Source organism: Cottoperca gobio, unplaced genomic scaffold (assembly GCF_900634415.1).
Source record: "Cottoperca gobio unplaced genomic scaffold, fCotGob3.1 fCotGob3_309arrow_ctg1, whole genome shotgun sequence".
NCBI classification, from domain to species: domain Eukaryota; kingdom Metazoa; phylum Chordata; class Actinopteri; order Perciformes; family Bovichtidae; genus Cottoperca; species Cottoperca gobio.
In genome coordinates, this window is record NW_021166919.1 from 79,250 (window position 1) to 99,249 (window position 20,000).

The 20,000-nt window shown below is 35.2% G+C and overlaps 1 protein-coding gene across 7 annotated transcripts in view; it reads left to right on the forward strand.

Moving 5' to 3' along the window:
- LOC115005460 (receptor-type tyrosine-protein phosphatase mu-like) overlaps positions 1 to 20,000 on the forward strand; it is a 134,748-nt gene that overhangs the window by 55,718 nt on the left and 59,030 nt on the right. For 4 of the 7 annotated variants that reach the window (XM_029427281.1, XM_029427282.1, XM_029427283.1 and 1 more), the window contains exons 10-18: positions 314 to 467; positions 567 to 730; positions 867 to 976; positions 1,057 to 1,258; positions 1,420 to 1,522; positions 6,603 to 6,784; positions 7,176 to 7,270; positions 8,815 to 8,851; positions 11,360 to 11,434. In XM_029427281.1, coding sequence (XP_029283141.1) covers positions 314 to 467; positions 567 to 730; positions 867 to 976; positions 1,057 to 1,258; positions 1,420 to 1,522; positions 6,603 to 6,784; positions 7,176 to 7,270; positions 8,815 to 8,851; positions 11,360 to 11,434 — 1,122 coding nt within the window. The remainder of the gene's footprint in view (positions 1 to 313; positions 468 to 566; positions 731 to 866; positions 977 to 1,056; positions 1,259 to 1,419; positions 1,523 to 6,602; positions 6,785 to 7,175; positions 7,271 to 8,814; positions 8,852 to 11,359; positions 11,435 to 20,000) is intronic. The other 3 variants (XM_029427285.1, XM_029427286.1, XM_029427287.1) reach the window with 1 other exon arrangement.

Genomic DNA, 20,000 nt, shown 5'->3' on the forward strand with positions numbered 1-20,000 from the left:
AACATACTACACTAACATACTATACTAACATATTATACTAACATACTACACTAACATACTACACTAACATACTATACTAACATATTATACTAACATACTACACTAACATACTATACTAACATCTCGTCTATTGTTGTGAAACATCATCAGTGTGAATGACCTGCGGAGGTTTTGTCAGGAGACTTGATGATGTTTTTGTATTTGAAGTCACGTCTGGAGTATAAATGTCATATAATATGTGGTGTCTGAGTGTCCCCCCACTGATGTAGTAAAGGTTACGTGCTGGAGAGACTTAACGATGTGTTTTTGTCAGATCCGATGCACGGCCCGCGGCATCTCGAGGTCGTCGACATTCAGTCTAAACAGGTGACGGTACGATGGGAGCCGTTCGGCTACAACGTGACGCGCTGCTACAGCTACAACCTGACGGTGCAGTACCGCTACCGTCCCGCGGTGACCCCCGGCAGGTAAACACGGGGAACTACAGAAAGGTGGAGGCTGACAGGTAAACACGGGGAGGCGGCGACAGGTGAATAAAACCATTCCGCCTCCGCTCTGTCCCGTAGGGAGCCGGTGAAGGAGGAGGTGGTGTATGACACCCTGAGCGGCGTGCCGCAGCACATTGTGCGTACCCTTCCACCATTCACCAACGTCAGCCTGAGGCTCGTGCTGAGTAACCCAGAGGGACGCAAGGAGAGCGAGGAGCTGCTGGTGCTGACAGACGAGGACGGTATGAGACTCAAACAGTTACATAACATATCATTTACATATCTAAACATCACATGTCAGAACACACCTGTAATATAAACAGTAATCGTGTTAATGTGAGTATTGAAGTTTCACCTGTGTCCCTGTCGCCGTCTCAGTCCCTGGAGCCGTCCCCGTAGATTCAATACTCGGCAGCAGCTACGAGCAGCAGATCAGTCTGAGCTGGAGAGAACCGCTGCAGACGTACGGCCTCATCCGGCAGTACGAGGTAACCCCCCCCCCCCCCACAGCTCTTGTATTTCATACCTGTAATATATTGTCAGGCGTTAACATGGCAGTCCCCCTCAGGTCTCCTACAAAGCTCTGAGCTCCTTCGACACCGAGTTTGACCTGTCCAACCAGAGCGGCAAGGTGTTCAAACCGGCCAATGAGACGAGCCACGTGTTCACCGGCCTCTACCCAGGCTCCACCTACTCCTTCACAATAAGAGCCTCGACCGTCAAAGGCTTCGGGCCTCCGGTCATCACCCAGTTCACCACCAAGATCTCAGGTGAGTGTCCTTCAAAGAGCGGGAAGGCAGAAAAACAAGAAGTCCACCGGCTAGACTAAAAACGTCTATATATTGTACGATGAACCTTAAATGAGTCGAGGTCATGTCCATATATCGTACGATAAGTCTTACGATAAATGAATCGCGGTCTTCCTCCTCAGCTCCTCTGATGCCGGCCTACGATCAGGAGTCTCCTCTCAATCAGACCGACTCCACCGTCACAGTTCTGCTGAAACCGGCTCAGAGCCGAGGAGCTCCAGTCAGGTAACACACACACACACACACACACACACACACACACACACACACACACACACACACTCACACACACACACACACACACAGATGTTGAAATATTCATTAGCATCAATCTTCCGCTTCATAAAGTTTTCATGACTGAGACGTTAAACATTTAAACTCGACATGAAATAGAAACTGGAACTAAAACTGGAATCATGCTCTTGTTTTGTTTTTTATGTCAAATTATAACTAATCTGTAAAAAATGGCAGATTTTAACAAACAGAGTTCAGTTCATTTATGTTAAATATTTACAGTTTACAGTTTACTTCTGCAGGAAAGACAAAACACTGAAATTACAAGTTATAAAAATCAGATGAAATATGAATAATGATCCCAAGAGAAGAGTGTAATTACTAGTTATAACAGTAGATGTAGATAACATGTCTTTATGTACAGTTATTTTAGAGTTTAGAGACAGAAATAGAGTTCTGAATAAATAAAACAGCTCAGACCTCGACAGACGTTCTGCTGGTTTTACATATTTATATTATATATTTACAAACACACGAACTGATAAATATATTTAATAAGTGAACCTTTGTCTTTCTTTTCCTCTCCGAGATTTAAATGTAGAAGATAACAAAAACAAAGTTTCTCTCTTGGCTGAATCTCTGTCGTCGGGGCCCAGAGAGAGGCGGTATCCGCAGTAACGGCCGTCATGTCAACAGCTGTCTGATCTCCGTCGCCGAGGCCGTAACGAGGGATTTGGTTAATTAACGATCAGCGGGCGGGGCTAACACCGAGGATTATCGAGGGATTAGCTGCTAATGTGTCAATCACACACACACATACACACACACACACACACACACACACACACACACACACACACACACACACACACACACACACACACACACACACACACATCTCTTATTATTAACTGGCACTTTATCTCTTTTTTACAAACAATAAACAACAAAAGAATAAAAGCATGTAAAACAAGAAGGAGAAGCTTTTATAAATTGTATTGTTTATCAACCTAATGTGGTACACAGTGGGGGGAAGTAACTAAGTGCATTTACTCAAATACTGTTTGTACTTTATCTCTTTGTTTCACTCCATAAATCACTAAATCCTGTCAACACACAGAACTCTGTGCATCTCCTGCATGTAGTTAGTGTAGCGTGTATAACATGAGCTGTGAGTGACATGTGAACAAAGTCCTCTGCACAAAGCTTCAGAATATAGAGAGGAATGAAAGTGGAAAGTTTGGTGTATGTAAGTGCTGCTGAAGTGGAGACTTCTGCTGAAGAGTGTGAGAAAAAGCTCCTTTAGAGAAAAGCTCCTTTAAAGATATGTATTGTAACATTCATACATGTTGTACACACTACAGGTGAACAACACTACAGGTGAACAACACTACAGGTGAACAGAGTCATACATGTTGTACACACTACAGGTGAACAGAGTCATACATGTTGTACACACTACAGGTGAACAGGGTCATACATGTTGTACACACTACAGGTGAACAGGGTCATACATGTTGTACACACTACTGGTGAACAGGGTCATACATGTTGTACACACTACAGGTGAACAGGGTCATACATGTTGTACACACTACAGGTGAACAGGGTCATACATGTTGTACACACTACAGGTGAACAGAGTCATACATGTTGTACACACTACAGGTGAACAGAGTCATACATGTTGTACACACTACAGGTGAACAGAGTCATACATGTTGTACACACTACAGGTGAACAGAGTCATACAACTTTATATTACAAGTGTTTAATATGTACATGAGGCGTTATGTAATGTAGCTGTGGAGAGTTTACATCTACACACACAGTTAGTAACACATCTCTGGATGTGTTTTGATGTTTTCTTTACACTCGTCTGTAATCTGCATTATGTCCCTTTTCCGTGGTTAAAAGATGGACAAATAAATAGAAATAAAATGAAACACACACGCAGCTGGTGGGTTGTTCAGGGGGCCTGGGAGAACAGAGCGTTTGTATAAAACACATGTTGACACACTGACGACTGAAAAGAAGAAAACGGATAATTTTCAAGCGAATCGAGATTTATGTTTTTCTTTTCATGCTAGAACAAGACTGGAGATGTAAAGAGAGAGTGTGTGTGTTTATATGTGTGTGTGTGTGTGTGTGTGTGAGACGTGCAGTGTGTTAATTGACATGATAGTTTATGTGAAATCCATCAGATTGAACAGATGCTGCTGCGAGATACGATTTCATGTTTGTGTGTGTTTATATTTAACTTTTCTTTTGTCCCTTCTGACACCGGAGTGAGTGTCGTCCCTCGGGCGCACACACGCTGTACAACACACACTCATGTATAAAACCCTCCAATTGTAGGACAAAAGGTGTAGCCGCGAGCGACCTGCAGCTGTAATCAGATTACTGTCACACTCACACAACAAGTGCTGCAACGTGAGCGTGAAGAAATGTGATTGGAAAGACAGAGAGGAAGAAAAGAGACGAAGTGAGGGGGAGGAGAGAGAAAGAGAGAAGGAAGGGAAGATCGAATCTGTGTGTTTCTGTGGGGAATTAAACAATACAGATACCGCAGTGTGTGTGTGTGTGTGTGTGTGTGTGTGTGGGTGTGTGTGTGTGTGTGTGTATGTGTGTGTGTATCCTCCTTTAGTTTCCTGACCAGCAGGAAATGTGACAATACTGCATTCCACACCCTCCGTGAGTGTGTGTGTGTGTGTGTGTGTGTGTGTGTGTGTGTGTGTGTGTGTGTGTGTGTGTATGTGTGTGTGTGTGTGATATATGACTGCTGTCCTGGATCTGGTTCCAGTAAAAAAACAAAAAACAACAACTATTGTTTCCCACGTTTCCCTCAGGACACAATCACTGATGAAAACTCACTGTGCTGCGTTCAGGTGCAGCTCTGTGTAGATGTGCTGGTGGACGACTCTGTTGGCTCGTCTTTGGTGTCATTACAAGCAGCGTTGTTGGTAGAGTTTCAATTGAGTTTGCAGATGTTTTTTAGAGACCAATTAGCCTCCTAGAGTCAGGACAGTTTCTGTGGAGTTTGTAGAGTTTTTAGAGTTTCTGTAGAGTTTGTAGATTTTCTGTAGAGTTTGTAGTTTCTGTATAGTTTGTAGAGTGTCTGTAGAGTTTGTAGAGTTTATGTAGAGTCTGTATAGTTTCTGTAGAATCTGTAGAGTTTCTTTTGAGTTTGTAGAGTGTATGTAGAGTTTCTGTAGAGTTTGTAGAGTTTCTGTAGAGTCTGTAGAGTTTCTGTAGAGTTTGTAGAGTTTCTGTAGAATCTGTAGAGTTTCTGTAGAGTGTATGTAGAGTTCGTAGAGTTTCTGTAAAGTCTGTAGAGTTTGTAGAGTTTCTGTAGAGTTTGTAGAGTTTCTGTAGAATCTGTAGAGTTTCTGTAGAGTGTCTGTAGAGTATGTAGAGTTTCTGTAGAGTGTCTGTAGAGTTTATAAAGTTTCTGTAGAGTTTTTAGAGTATGTAGAGTTTCTGTAAAGTATGTAGAGTGTCTGTAGAGTTTATGTAGTCTGTAGAGTTTCTGTAGTGTAGAGTTTATGTAGAGTTTGTTGAGTTTCTGTAGAGTTTGTTGAGTTTCTGTAGAGTTTCTATAAAGTTTGTAGAGTTTCTGTAGAATCTGTAGAGTGTCTGTAGTCTGTAGAGTTTCTGTAGTTTAGAGTTTCTGTAGAGTTTGTTGAGTTTCTGTAGAGTTTCTATAAAGTTTGTAGAGTTTCTGTAGAATCTGTAGAGTTTATGTATAGTCTGTAGAGTGTCTGTAGAGTTTCTGTAGATTTGCTGTAGTCTGTAGAGTTTCTGTAGAGTCTCTGTAGAGTTTGTAGAGTCTGTAGAGTTTCTGTAGAGTTTTTAGAGTATGTAGAGTTTCTGTAAAGTATGTAGAGTGTTTGTAGAGTTTCTGTAGTGTAGAGTTTCTGTAGAGTTTGTAGAGTTTCTGTAGAGTTTGTAGAGGTTCTGTAGAGTCTGTAGAGTTTCTGTAGAGTAGCTTCATAGAATCAGTAGAGTTTCCGTAGAGTAAGTAAAGTTTACGTAAACTAAATAATGTAAAGTTTCTGTATATTTTCTGTAGACATTTTAAACAATCTGTGTGGAGTTTGTAGAGTTTTCTCAGTCTGTAGAGTTTTAATAGTGCAGGTAGAGTTTTGTATAATCGTGGAGTGTTTGTAGTGTTTAGGTGAGGCTTGAAAGGTCTTTGGAAAGTCTGCAGAGTTTTTTGGAGACTCAATATATTTTCAGAGTTGCCATACAATTCTCCAGAGATTCAGCCTTGTTCTGGTCCGTTTGCTCTGCTGAAACATAAGGAAGCTGCACAACAGAAACTTTGAATCACTGTGGTCACAAACATGTTTATGCAGAAACCCCCCCGTCAGACAGACAGAGAGCTGCTATTTATTCATCCTTTAGAGCTCTAATCTTTCTCCTCACAGCAGACTGGTGAACACAAATTTATTTTCAATTATAATCAGTTGACAACAGACAGAATTATGATTTTTCAGTTCAAACTCTTCCCATTAGACTTCTGTCTTCGGTCTTTACTCGCACACAGGATTTAGTACCTGCACAGACAGGATGAAATGAATTATCAGTTTAATGTCACACTGTTTCAGCCTCCACATACAGAGAGAGTTAATAAAAATGAAGGAGAGAGTGATGGAGGAGAGGCAGTGCTGACCTTTCCGTGGAGCTGAATAATGAACCAACAGATGGAGAATAAGAGGAGAGCAGCTTTATGTGTCGGGTTGTATGTGAAGAGAAATCCCCCCTCAAAACTGAAAGCTTTCAAAACATCTTAAAGGACTTCTGCAGAGTTTCCACTTCCATGCAGTAGTTGTTCTTGAGAGGGATTAAAAAAGATCTAAATCTTCCTAAACACAAGTGACTTACTGGATCCCACATTTCCCATAATACAGCTGGATTTCATTCGAGCCGAGCGCAAACTGTGTGTTAGACGTTTGTAGTCTGACGACACATTATTATGTCGCTGTGTAGCACTAGTTGTCCCTCGAGTTTAACTAGTCTGACTGGCTAACCAGCAAGTGGCTTCTAACTAATTTCTGTCTGTCTGCAGTAAGTACCAGGTGGTGGTGGAGGAGGAGCGCCCCCGCAGGCAGAGGAGAGGTACTGCAGAGATCCTGCGTTGTTACCCGGTGCCCATCCACTTCCAGAACGCCACGCTGCTTAACTCTCAGTATTACTTCAGTGCAGAGCTACCGATGAGCGAGCTGAGAGCAGCGATGCCCTTCTGCGTCGGTCAGTCACTCACACACAGCTAGCTAATTAGCTAGTTAGCTCGGTAGTTAGTTAGTTAGTTGGTTGGTTAGATAGATAGATAGGGAGGCAGATAGTCAGTTAGTTTGTCGACGGGTATATTAGAAAGTCACTCAGTTAGCTAGTTCCCTAATGAGCTAACTTGATATTTAGTTAGTTAGTAAAACATATATATATTATACTAATAGGAAAGTATACTAGTTGTTAATTATATAACTAAGTACAGTTGTGTGTTAATTAGTCAGTAATCAGTCAGTTTCTTCGTTACTTATTTAGTTACTAGTATGTTAGTCAGACAGCTACTGTGTTGATCCTTCTTAGTTTCGAAAAGGGTTTCCTGTGTCTCAGTTAGTTTACCTGTGTACCTGTGCAGGTGATAACAGGACCTTCAGCGGCTACTGGAACGCTCCTCTGCTTCCTCATAAGAGTTATGGGATCTACTACCAGGCTGTCAGCACTGCTAACGGGGTGAGTTTACCTGTACACCACACACCTGTACACTGACACACCTCTACACTGACACACCTGTACACTGACATATCTGTACACTGTATTGAGATATATATGTATATATACAGTATATATGTATATGTATATATACATTGTATATATCTATACATTGTATATATCTATATATATATATATATATAGATATAGTATATAGATATATATATATATATCTATATAGATATATATATATATATATCTATATACTATATCTATATATATATATATATAGATATATAGATATATAGATATATGTATACATATATGTATATATATGTATACATATATGTATGTATATATATGTATACATATATGTATATATATGTATACATATATGTATGTATATATATGTATACATATATGTATATATATGTATACATATATAAAGCAGAATGATCTGTAATCAACTGCTGTCTGCAGTGCTGCTGTAGATGTTCAACCATCACTGGGTTCAATTTATACTGAAGAAAAGTTAAAAACATGAAGATTCTCAGTGAGGTTCTGCAGCTATAAGGAGCGTCTTTGTTCTAGTTTGAGAACCTGCTCGTCACGGAGGAAACACGGACTGAATTTTATTTAAAGGAGTGGCGTGTGTCGAGATATCCAATCAGTGTGCAGCGGAGCTTGATGTGTGACAGCACATGTATGTGATAACAAAGCCTCGCCATTATTCTAGTGTATTATACTCTAAATTTCCCTTTCAATATCCTCCACTTTCTCTTCTTTCTGTCATAAAAACCAGAGAAGTGAGACAGAGGGGTCTCACACACACACACACACACACACACACACACACACACACACACACACACACACACACACAGTTTAATGTGAGTGGAGATAGTTCCAGCAGCCTGACCAGTGACACTAATAGGCTGCAGTGGGGGCTGTGTGTGTTTTGTCACGTCAGTGTGTAAAAAAAGATAATTGTTGACTGCACACACACACACACACACACACACACACACACACACACACAGATAGTATTGTGTTGTGTGTTAATTATTGACGCCGGGAGGTTTAATTGGTGTGTGTGTGTTGAATAATGCAGGGACCGTAGTGCTTTTTACTGTTGCCACGCCGCAGAGACACACACCGCACTGTGTGTGTGTGTGTGTGTGTGTGTGTGAGCATGAATATTCATGAGCTTTTGTGTTTAATTTGTCGTCTGTTTGTTAAAACCAGAAAGACACAAGATGTTCTCTCTCGCCTTTCACCAAAACCTGGCTCACTGTGTGTGTGTGTGTGTGTGTGTGTGTGTGAGAGTGTGTCTCAAGTGTGTGTGTTCATTGTTAAATGCCAGCACAGGCACTGATCCACAGCCATTTGACGTCTGTCCGCTCTGTTTACAACGTGTGTGTGTGTGTGTGTGTGTGTGTGTGTGTGTGTGTGTGTGTGTGTGTGTGTGTGTGTGTGTGTGTGTGTGTTTCTGGAGTTGCCGGACGTGACCACTAATATTTCGACATTTGTGTTGACAGGAAACTAATGGTCTTCTCTCTCAACAGGAGACAAAGATCGACTGTGTGCGAGTGGCCACTAAAGGTGAGGAAGTGCAGTGCATTTTATTTTGAAAGGTTTAAATATGTATTTTAGGTTTAAATGTGTAAAAGTGGATTTTGTTCTCAAAGGTATTCAGTGCTATTTTGAAAAGTGCTCCAATAGATTTTATTTTGGAAGGTGGTCCTGATGATTTCGTTTTTTAAGGTGTTTTTATTTTATTTTATTTTAAAAGGTTTTGTGTAAATGTTATTTGGAAAGTTGTAAAATACATTTTATATTGAAAGTTCTTATTTTGGAAGGTGATTACATTTTTTATATATTTTAGTTCAACAGGAGTTAAGTAGATTTTATTTTGAAACAAGTAGAGTACATACTAAGACTTCTGTGAGGAGCTTGTTTTACTTTGAAATATGTTACAATTTAGAATGGTAAACATAGTTTATTTTATTTTGAAGTGTATATAATTGTTTTATTTTGAAATGTATATAATTGTTTTATTTTGACAGGTGCCAACCTACTATTTCATTTTCAAATGAACTCTATAATATTTTATTTTGAAAATGATTCCATAACTTTTTTCTTGGAAAAGTGGAGAGTACATTTTACTTTGCACAGTTAGCGGTTAGCATCAATAGCTGCTTGATGCTCGTTTCTGCTGTCTGCTGGACTGGATTTTAATGCTACATTAGCCGCTAGCTAGCCAGTCCATTCTGTGTAAAGAGACACAGATGGCAGCTAGCTGCTGGAGCACTAGGCTAATGGTTAGCACACGGGCCCCATCCAGAAGTATAATGGTTCACAGATGGCTGCTCGTCCCCGACATCTGTCTGTCTGTCCTCCAGTAGCAGGACGACCTAATCCTAAAACCTAGTCCTCTGCAGACAGACGGACACACGACACAAATAAAGCGCACGCAGAACTCTATGCTACGCTTACGCCCGGCTAACACAGGGCTAATGACTGGGACTCTATGGGTGTCCAGAGAGCTGTATAGCAGCGCAACTAAACAAGCTAAAAACACAGTTACCTCCCCTGACCATCCAGGATTATCTCTCTCACACACACACACACACACACACACAGACACACAGACACACAGACACACAGACACAGACACACACAAACAGTAATTGACTGTTCTGGCTTTAATCAGCTTTTATTGGAGCACAGTTCTGCTGGCTAACGACGGCAGATGCTGATTGGCTCTGCTGCTCCCCCGGCACCTGTCAGTCAGGCTGCAGCAGCCAACCAGATCTCCCAGGGGGGGTGGGGGGGTGTCCTCCCCCACCCCTTTCAGAGTACCCACGGTGCCTTGCAGCGCTAACAGTGAGCGAAGCTGATGTGAATGTAAAGGAGAGCTGAACGTCTGCTGAATGTTAACAGTTTAGCACAAAGAAAACACAGTTTAGAGCTAAATGATTTTAATTTTATTCTCTCTCACACACACACACACACACACACACGCACGTACACACACACACACACACACACACACACACACACACCAAAGGGAGGAAATACACATCTAGAAGCAGACTCACTAAATGTTTCCTCACGAGACGGAGTGTAGAAAAATGTGATATTTAAAATATATTTTATTTATCAGAATCAGAAGTACTTTATTGATGGGGGGGTGGGGGGTATGACGGAGATTAGAGACGTAATTTTGCGTGAAAATAATGTGGTTTATCATTATATTATATTGCAAAGTGAATCGATGTGGTTCCTCCAAAACATCACCATTTTCTTCTCATAAATGTACGACTTTAATACAGAAAGTTATGAGTTTTTCTTTGAATATTTGCCGCTCCCCCAACTCCGTAATGTTTATTATTTCTTTACCCAATGGCCCTAAAGTCGTACGTTACAGTTGATCCAATTTAGAATGAAAACAATATGCAAATATAGAAGAAATAAGTGTGTAGAAATGTGTACATTAAACTACAATACATGACAACAATAAATAAAGATAAATATGCAAAAATATGTTTAATACAATATATAACATTGTGAATAATATTTATGCTGTTTAAAGTGTTTAAATAGTAACTGAATGTTCAGTATAACTTCAGTATTATTGAGTATAAAGTTATTAATATCTCAATGTATGTGTACAATATATGTCACGTAAAAGTGCACAAACTGTTTCTAAATATGTATAATACAATATATATATCCATAAAACCTCCGTTAGTACAAATGTTTTTATACACGTGGAACATGTAATTCAACGTACACTGGATACGTTGCTGTGCGGCCGGGCAGCAGGTGTTTCCTGTCGCAGCTGATTGATTACTAATGTCTGACGCTTGATTGATTAACGAGCTTCTCTTGCAGGTTTCTGTCGAACGGCTCATTTTAAATAATAATTAATAAGACTACTTCCTCCAGCAGGAAGAAGCTGCATGGTACTAACAAACTACTGATACTGCCTCTCTCTCTGTTTACCTGTCTGTCTCTCTCTATTTACCTGTCTGTCTCTCTCTGTTTACCTGTCTGTCTCTCTCTGGTTACCTGTCTGTCTCTCTGCATGCCTTCCTGGATGAATAGCCGCTATAATCGCAACCCAGCTCACTACGCCGTACATTCGCATCGCCCAGGCGGCTGGCGACAAGCAGCTCCCAGGTTAGCAAACACACACACACACACACACACATATATCTACGCTTTTTATAGCCCAACAAAACTGTTAAAAAGTGCATGTGTTTGCAAGAAAAAGTGCACTGACATATTGAGAATAAAAAGTCTGAATATTTAGAGATAAAAGTTTAATATTTAGAGATAAAAGTTATAAAAGTTTAATATTTAGAGATAAAAGTCTGAATATTTAGAGATAAAAGTCCTTAAAATAAAATAAAAGAGTAGAGCTTAAACGCATGTGTGTGTATGTGGACAGTCTCCGATTTATTCTCTTTTCATTAATCTACAACAGACAGCTGAACAGGTGTGACACACACACACACACACACACACACACACACACACACACACACACACACACACACCACTTTCATTCACAGCTCGCAGAAAATTACATTTAAATATTTACCAGCCTGAAGGTGGAAACTTTCCACTGACTGTTTATACACACATACAACCTGATGGTGTGTGTGTGTCACCAGCAGGCCTCAAACACTCTGAACAGCTGTTTGCCTCACACACACACATTAACACACACACCTCCCACTCAGCGTGACTGGCTGAAGCCCGGAGCTGAAAACAGCTTCTCTCTGGCCTACTGTGACACACACACACACACACACACACACACACACACACACACACACACATAAATTCTCTCTTCAAAGTGTTTTTATGGCCTTTAAACTGAAAACAGCGGCTCTCTCTGCCTCCGAGGCTGTGGTGTGTGTGTGTGTGTGTGTGTGTGTGTGTGTGTGTGTGTGTGAGAGAGAAAGAGTATGTGTGTGTGTGAGAGAGAGTGTGTGTGTGTCTGTGACCTTGAAGAGACAAAATGAAAACAGGAAATAAAGGAAACATGTTCATCGTTCAGTTTAAGACGTTAAAGACGTTAAAGACGTTAAAGACGTTAAAGACGTTAAAGACATTAAAGAAGTTAAAGACGTTAAAGAAGTTAAAGACATTTAAGACGTTAAAGACTTTAAGAAGTTAAAGACGTTAAAGACGTTAAAGAAGTTAAAGACATTAAAGACTTTAAGAAGTTAAAGACGTTAAAGAAGTTAAAGACATTAAAGACTTTAAGAAGTTAAAGACGTTAAAGACGTTAAAGACGTTAAAGACGTTAAAGACGTTAAAGAAGTTAAAGACGTTAAAGACTTTAAGACGTTAAAGACGTTAAAGACATTAAAGAAGTTAAAGACGTTAAAGTCTTTAAGACGTTAAAGACGTTAAAGACGTTAAAGACGTTAAAGACATTAAAGACTTTAAGACGTTAAAGAAGTTAAAGACATTAAAGACTTTAAGACGTTAAAGACGTTAAAGAAGTTAAAGACGTTAAAGAAGTTAAAGACGTTAAAGACGTTAAAGACATTAAAGACTTTAAGACGTTAAAGAAGTTAAAGACATTAAAGACTTTAAGACGTTAAAGACGTTAAAGAAGTTAAAGACGTTAAAGACGTTAAAGACGTTAAAGACATTAAAGAAGTTAAAGACGTTAAAGACATTAAAGACTTTAAGACGTTAAAGACGTTAAAGAAGTTAAAGACGTTAAAGAAGTTAAAGACGTTTAAGACGTTAAAGAAGTTATAGACGTTAAAGACATTAAAGACTTTAAGACGTTAAAGACGTTAAAGAAGTTAAAGACGTTAAAGAAGTTAAAGACGTTAAAGACTTTAAGACGTTAAAGAAGTTATAGACGTTAAAGACATTAAAGACTTTAAGACGTTAAAGAAGTTAAAGACATTAAAGATGTTAAAGACGTTAAAGACTTTAAGAAGTTAAAGACGTTAAAGACATTAAAGAAGTTAAAGACGTTAAAGACATTAAAGACTTTAAGACGTTAAAGACGTTAAAGAAGTTAAAGACGTTAAAGAAGTTAAAGACGTTAAAGACTTTAAGACGTTAAAGAAGTTATAGACGTTAAAGACATTAAAGACTTTAAGACGTTAAAGAAGTTAAAGACATTAAAGATGTTAAAGACGTTAAAGACTTTAAGAAGTTAAAGACGTTAAAGACATTAAAGACTTTAAGACTTTAAGACGTTAAAGACGTTAAAGACTTTAAGAAGTTAAAGACATTAAAGACTTTAAGACGTTAAAGACGTTAAAGACTTTAAGAAGTTAAAGACGTTAAAGACTTTAAAGACTTTAAGAAGTTAAAGACTTTAAAGACTTTAAGAAGTTAAAGACTTTAAGAAGTTAAAGACGTTAAAGACATTAAAGACGTTAAAGAAGTTAAAGACATTAAAGACGTTAAAGAAGTTAAAGAAGTTAAAGACATTAAAGACTTTAAGCCGTGAAAGACGTTAAAGAAGTTAAAAAAGTTAAAGACATTAAAGCCTTTAAGACTTTAAGAAGTTAAAGACATTAAAGACTTTAAAGACTTTAAGACTTTAAGACGTTAAAGACGTTAAAGACTTTAAGAAGTTAAAGACATTAAAGACTTTAAGACGTTAAAGACGTTAAAGACTTTAAGAAGTTAAAGACGTTAAAGACTTTAAAGACTTTAAGAAGTTAAAGACTTTAAGAAGTTAAAGACGTTAAAGACATTAAAGACGTTAAAGAAGTTAAAGACATTAAAGACTTTAAGACGTTAATGAAGTTAAAGACGTTAAAGACGTTAAAGAAGTTAAAGACATTAAAGACGTTAAAGAAGTTAAAGACATTAAAGACGTTAAAGAAGTTAAAGACATTAAGACGTTAAAGAAGTTAAAGACATTAAAGACGTTAAAGAAGTTAAAAGAGTTAAAGACATTAAAGCCTTTAAGACTTTAAGACGTTAAAGAAGTTAAAGACATTAAAGACATTAAAGACTTTAAGACTTTAAGAAGTTAAAGAAGTTAAAGACATTAAAGACGTTAAAGAAGTTAAAGACATTAAAGACTTTAAGACGTTAATGAAGTTAAAGACGTTAAAGACGTTAAAGAAGTTAAAGACATTAAAGACGTTAAAGAAGTTAAAGACATTAAGACGTTAAAGAAGTTAAAGACATTAAAGACGTTAAAGAAGTTAAAAGAGTTAAAGACATTAAAGCCTTTAAGACTTTAAGACGTTAAAGAAGTTAAAGAAGTTAAAGACATTAAAGACTTTAAGACTTTAAGAAGTTAAAGAAGTTAAAGACATTAAAGACGTTAAAGAAGTTAAAGACATTAAAGACTTTAAGACGTTAATGAAGTTAAAGACGTTAAAGAAGTTAAAGATGTTAAAGACATTTAAGACATTTAAGACATTAAAGAAGTTAAAGACGTTAAAGAAGTTAAAGACGTTAAAGACATTTAAGACATTTAAGACGTTAAAGACGTTAAAGAAGTTAAAGACATTAAAGACGTTAAAGAAATTAAAGACATTTAAGACGTTAAAGAAGTTAAAGACATTAAAGACATTTAAGACGTTAAAGACATTAAAGAAATTTAAGACGTTAAAGACGTTCAAGACGTTTAAGACATTTAAGACGTTAAAGAAGTTAAAGAAGTTAAAGACGTTAAAGAAGTTAAAGACGTTAAAGAAGTTAAAGAAGTTAAAGACGTTAAAGAAGTTAAAGACGTTAAAGAAGTTAAAGACATTAAAGACGTTAAAGAAGTTAAAGACGTTAAAGACGTTAAAGACATTAAAGAAGTTAAAGACGTTAAAGACATTAAAGACTTTAAGACGTTAAAGACGTTAAAGAAGTTAAAGACGTTAAAGAAGTTAAAGACGTTAAAGACTTTAAGACGTTAAAGAAGTTATAGACGTTAAAGACATTAAAGACTTTAAGACGTTAAAGAAGTTAAAGACATTAAAGATGTTAAAGACGTTAAAGACTTTAAGAAGTTAAAGACGTTAAAGACATTAAAGACTTTAAGACTTTAAGACGTTAAAGACGTTAAAGACTTTAAGAAGTTAAAGACATTAAAGACTTTAAGACGTTAAAGACGTTAAGAAGTTAAAGACGTTAAAGACTTTAAAGACTTTAAGAAGTTAAAGACTTTAAAGACTTTAAGAAGTTAAAGACTTTAAGAAGTTAAAGACGTTAAAGACATTAAAGACGTTAAAGAAGTTAAAGACATTAAAGACGTTAAAGAAGTTATAGACGTTAAAGACATTAAAGACTTTAAGACGTTAAAGAAGTTAAAGACATTAAAGATGTTAAAGACGTTAAAGACTTTAAGAAGTTAAAGACATTAAAGAAGTTAAAGACGTTAAAGACATTAAAGACTTTAAGACGTTAAAGACGTTAAAGAAGTTAAAGACGTTAAAGAAGTTAAAGACGTTAAAGACTTTAAGACGTTAAAGAAGTTATAGACGTTAAAGACATTAAAGACTTTAAGACGTTAAAGAAGTTAAAGACATTAAAGATGTTAAAGACGTTAAAGACTTTAAGAAGTTAAAGACGTTAAAGACATTAAAGACTTTAAGACTTTAAGACGTTAAAGACGTTAAAGACTTTAAGAAGTTAAAGACATTAAAGACTTTAAGACGTTAAAGACGTTAAAGACTTTAAGAAGTTAAAGACGTTAAAGACTTTAAAGACTTTAAGAAGTTAAAGACTTTAAAGACTTTAAGAAGTTAAAGACTTTAAGAAGTTAAAGACGTTAAAGACATTAAAGACGTTAAAGAAGTTAAAGACATTAAAGACGTTAAAGAAGTTAAAGAAGTTAAAGACATTAAAGACTTTAAGCCGTGAAAGACGTTAAAGAAGTTAAAAAAGTTAAAGACATTAAAGCCTTTAAGACTTTAAGAAGTTAAAGACATTAAAGACTTTAAAGACTTTAAGACTTTAAGACGTTAAAGACGTTAAAGACTTTAAGAAGTTAAAGACATTAAAGACTTTAAGACGTTAAAGACGTTAAAGACTTTAAGAAGTTAAAGACGTTAAAGACTTTAAAGACTTTAAGAAGTTAAAGACTTTAAGAAGTTAAAGACGTTAAAGACATTAAAGACGTTAAAGAAGTTAAAGACATTAAAGACTTTAAGACGTTAATGAAGTTAAAGACGTTAAAGACGTTAAAGAAGTTAAAGACATTAAAGACGTTAAAGAAGTTAAAGACATTAAAGACGTTAAAGAAGTTAAAGACATTAAGACGTTAAAGAAGTTAAAGACATTAAAGACGTTAAAGAAGTTAAAAGAGTTAAAGACATTAAAGCCTTTAAGACTTTAAGACGTTAAAGAAGTTAAAGACATTAAAGACATTAAAGACTTTAAGACTTTAAGAAGTTAAAGAAGTTAAAGACATTAAAGACGTTAAAGAAGTTAAAGACATTAAAGACTTTAAGACGTTAATGAAGTTAAAGACGTTAAAGACGTTAAAGAAGTTAAAGACATTAAAGACGTTAAAGAAGTTAAAGACATTAAGACGTTAAAGAAGTTAAAGACATTAAAGACGTTAAAGAAGTTAAAAGAGTTAAAGACATTAAAGCCTTTAAGACTTTAAGACGTTAAAGAAGTTAAAGAAGTTAAAGACATTAAAGACTTTAAGACTTTAAGAAGTTAAAGAAGTTAAAGACATTAAAGACGTTAAAGAAGTTAAAGACATTAAAGACTTTAAGACGTTAATGAAGTTAAAGACGTTAAAGAAGTTAAAGATGTTAAAGACATTTAAGACATTTAAGACATTAAAGAAGTTAAAGACGTTAAAGAAGTTAAAGACGTTAAAGACATTTAAGACATTTAAGACGTTAAAGACGTTAAAGAAGTTAAAGACATTAAAGACGTTAAAGAAATTAAAGACATTTAAGACGTTAAAGAAGTTAAAGACATTAAAGACATTTAAGACGTTAAAGACATTAAAGAAATTTAAGACGTTAAAGACGTTCAAGACGTTTAAGACATTTAAGACGTTAAAGAAGTTAAAGAAGTTAAAGACGTTAAAGAAGTTAAAGACGTTAAAGAAGTTAAAGAAGTTAAAGACGTTAAAGAAGTTAAAGACGTTAAAGAAGTTAAAGACATTAAAGACGTTAAAGAAGTTAAAGACGTTAAAGACGTTAAAGACATTAAAGAAGTTAAAGACGTTAAAGACATTAAAGACTTTAAGACGTTAAAGACGTTAAAGAAGTTAAAGACGTTAAAGAAGTTAAAGACGTTAAAGACTTTAAGACGTTAAAGAAGTTATAGACGTTAAAGACATTAAAGACTTTAAGACGTTAAAGAAGTTAAAGACATTAAAGATGTTAAAGACGTTAAAGACTTTAAGAAGTTAAAGACGTTAAAGACATTAAAGACTTTAAGACTTTAAGACGTTAAAGACGTTAAAGACTTTAAGAAGTTAAAGACATTAAAGACTTTAAGACGTTAAAGACGTTAAAGACTTTAAGAAGTTAAAGACGTTAAAGACTTTAAGAAGTTAAAGACGTTAAAGACATTAAAGAAGTTAAAGACGTTAAAGACATTAAAGACTTTAAGACGTTAAAGACGTTAAAGAAGTTAAAGACGTTAAAGAAGTTAAAGACGTTAAAGACTTTAAGACGTTAAAGAAGTTATAGACGTTAAAGACATTAAAGACTTTAAGACGTTAAAGAAGTTAAAGACATTAAAGATGTTAAAGACGTTAAAGACTTTAAGAAGTTAAAGACGTTAAAGACATTAAAGACTTTAAGACTTTAAGACGTTAAAGACGTTAAAGACTTTAAGAAGTTAAAGACATTAAAGACTTTAAGACGTTAAAGACGTTAAAGACTTTAAGAAGTTAAAGACGTTAAAGACTTTAAAGACTTTAAGAAGTTAAAGACTTTAAAGACTTTAAGAAGTTAAAGACTTTAAGAAGTTAAAGACGTTAAAGACATTAAAGACGTTAAAGAAGTTAAAGACATTAAAGACGTTAAAGAAGTTATAGACGTTAAAGACATTAAAGACTTTAAGACGTTAAAGAAGTTAAAGACATTAAAGATGTTAAAGACGTTAAAGACTTTAAGAAGTTAAAGACGTTAAAGACATTAAAGAAGTTAAAGACGTTAAAGACATTAAAGACTTTAAGACGTTAAAGACGTTAAAGAAGTTAAAGACGTTAAAGAAGTTAAAGACGTTAAAGACTTTAAGACGTTAAAGAAGTTATAGACGTTAAAGACATTAAAGACTTTAAGACGTTAAAGAAGTTAAAGACATTAAAGATGTTAAAGACGTTAAAGACTTTAAGAAGTTAAAGACGTTAAAGACATTAAAGACTTTAAGACTTTAAGACGTTAAAGACGTTAAAGACTTTAAGAAGTTAAAGACATTAAAGACTTTAAGACGTTAAAGACGTTAAAGACTTTAAGAAGTTAAAGACGTTAAAGACTTTAAAGACTTTAAGAAGTTAAAGACTTTAAAGACTTTAAGAAGTTAAAGACTTTAAGAAGTTAAAGACGTTAAAGACATTAAAGACGTTAAAGAAGTTAAAGACATTAAAGACGTTAAAGAAGTTAAAGAAGTTAAAGACATTAAAGACTTTAAGCCGTGAAAGACGTTAAAGAAGTTAAAAAAGTTAAAGACATTAAAGCCTTTAAGACTTTAAGAAGTTAAAGACATTAAAGACTTTAAAGACTTTAAGACTTTAAGACGTTAAAGACGTTAAAGACTTTAAGAAGTTAAAGACATTAAAGACTTTAAGACGTTAAAGACGTTAAAGACTTTAAGAAGTTAAAGACGTTAAAGACTTTAAAGACTTTAAGAAGTTAAAGACTTTAAGAAGTTAAAGACGTTAAAGACATTAAAGACGTTAAAGAAGTTAAAGACATTAAAGACTTTAAGACGTTAATGAAGTTAAAGACGTTAAAGACGTTAAAGAAGTTAAAGACATTAAAGACGTTAAAGAAGTTAAAGACATTAAAGACGTTAAAGAAGTTAAAGACATTAAGACGTTAAAGAAGTTAAAGACATTAAAGACGTTAAAGAAGTTAAAAGAGTTAAAGACATTAAAGCCTTTAAGACTTTAAGACGTTAAAGAAGTTAAAGACATTAAAGACATTAAAGACTTTAAGACTTTAAGAAGTTAAAGAAGTTAAAGACATTAAAGACGTTAAAGAAGTTAAAGACATTAAAGACTTTAAGACGTTAATGAAGTTAAAGACGTTAAAGACGTTAAAGAAGTTAAAGACATTAAAGACGTTAAAGAAGTTAAAGACATTAAGACGTTAAAGAAGTTAAAGACATTAAAGACGTTAAAGAAGTTAAAAGAGTTAAAGACATTAAAGCCTTTAAGACTTTAAGACGTTAAAGAAGTTAAAGAAGTTAAAGACATTAAAGACTTTAAGACTTTAAGAAGTTAAAGAAGTTAAAGACATTAAAGACGTTAAAGAAGTTAAAGACATTAAAGACTTTAAGACGTTAATGAAGTTAAAGACGTTAAAGAAGTTAAAGATGTTAAAGACATTTAAGACATTAAAGAAGTTAAAGACGTTAAAGAAGTTAAAGACGTTAAAGACATTTAAGACATTTAAGACGTTAAAGACGTTAAAGAAGTTAAAGACATTAAAGACGTTAAAGAAATTAAAGACATTTAAGACGTTAAAGAAGTTAAAGACATTAAAGACATTTAAGACGTTAAAGACATTAAAGAAATTTAAGACGTTAAAGACGTTCAAGACGTTTAAGACATTTAAGA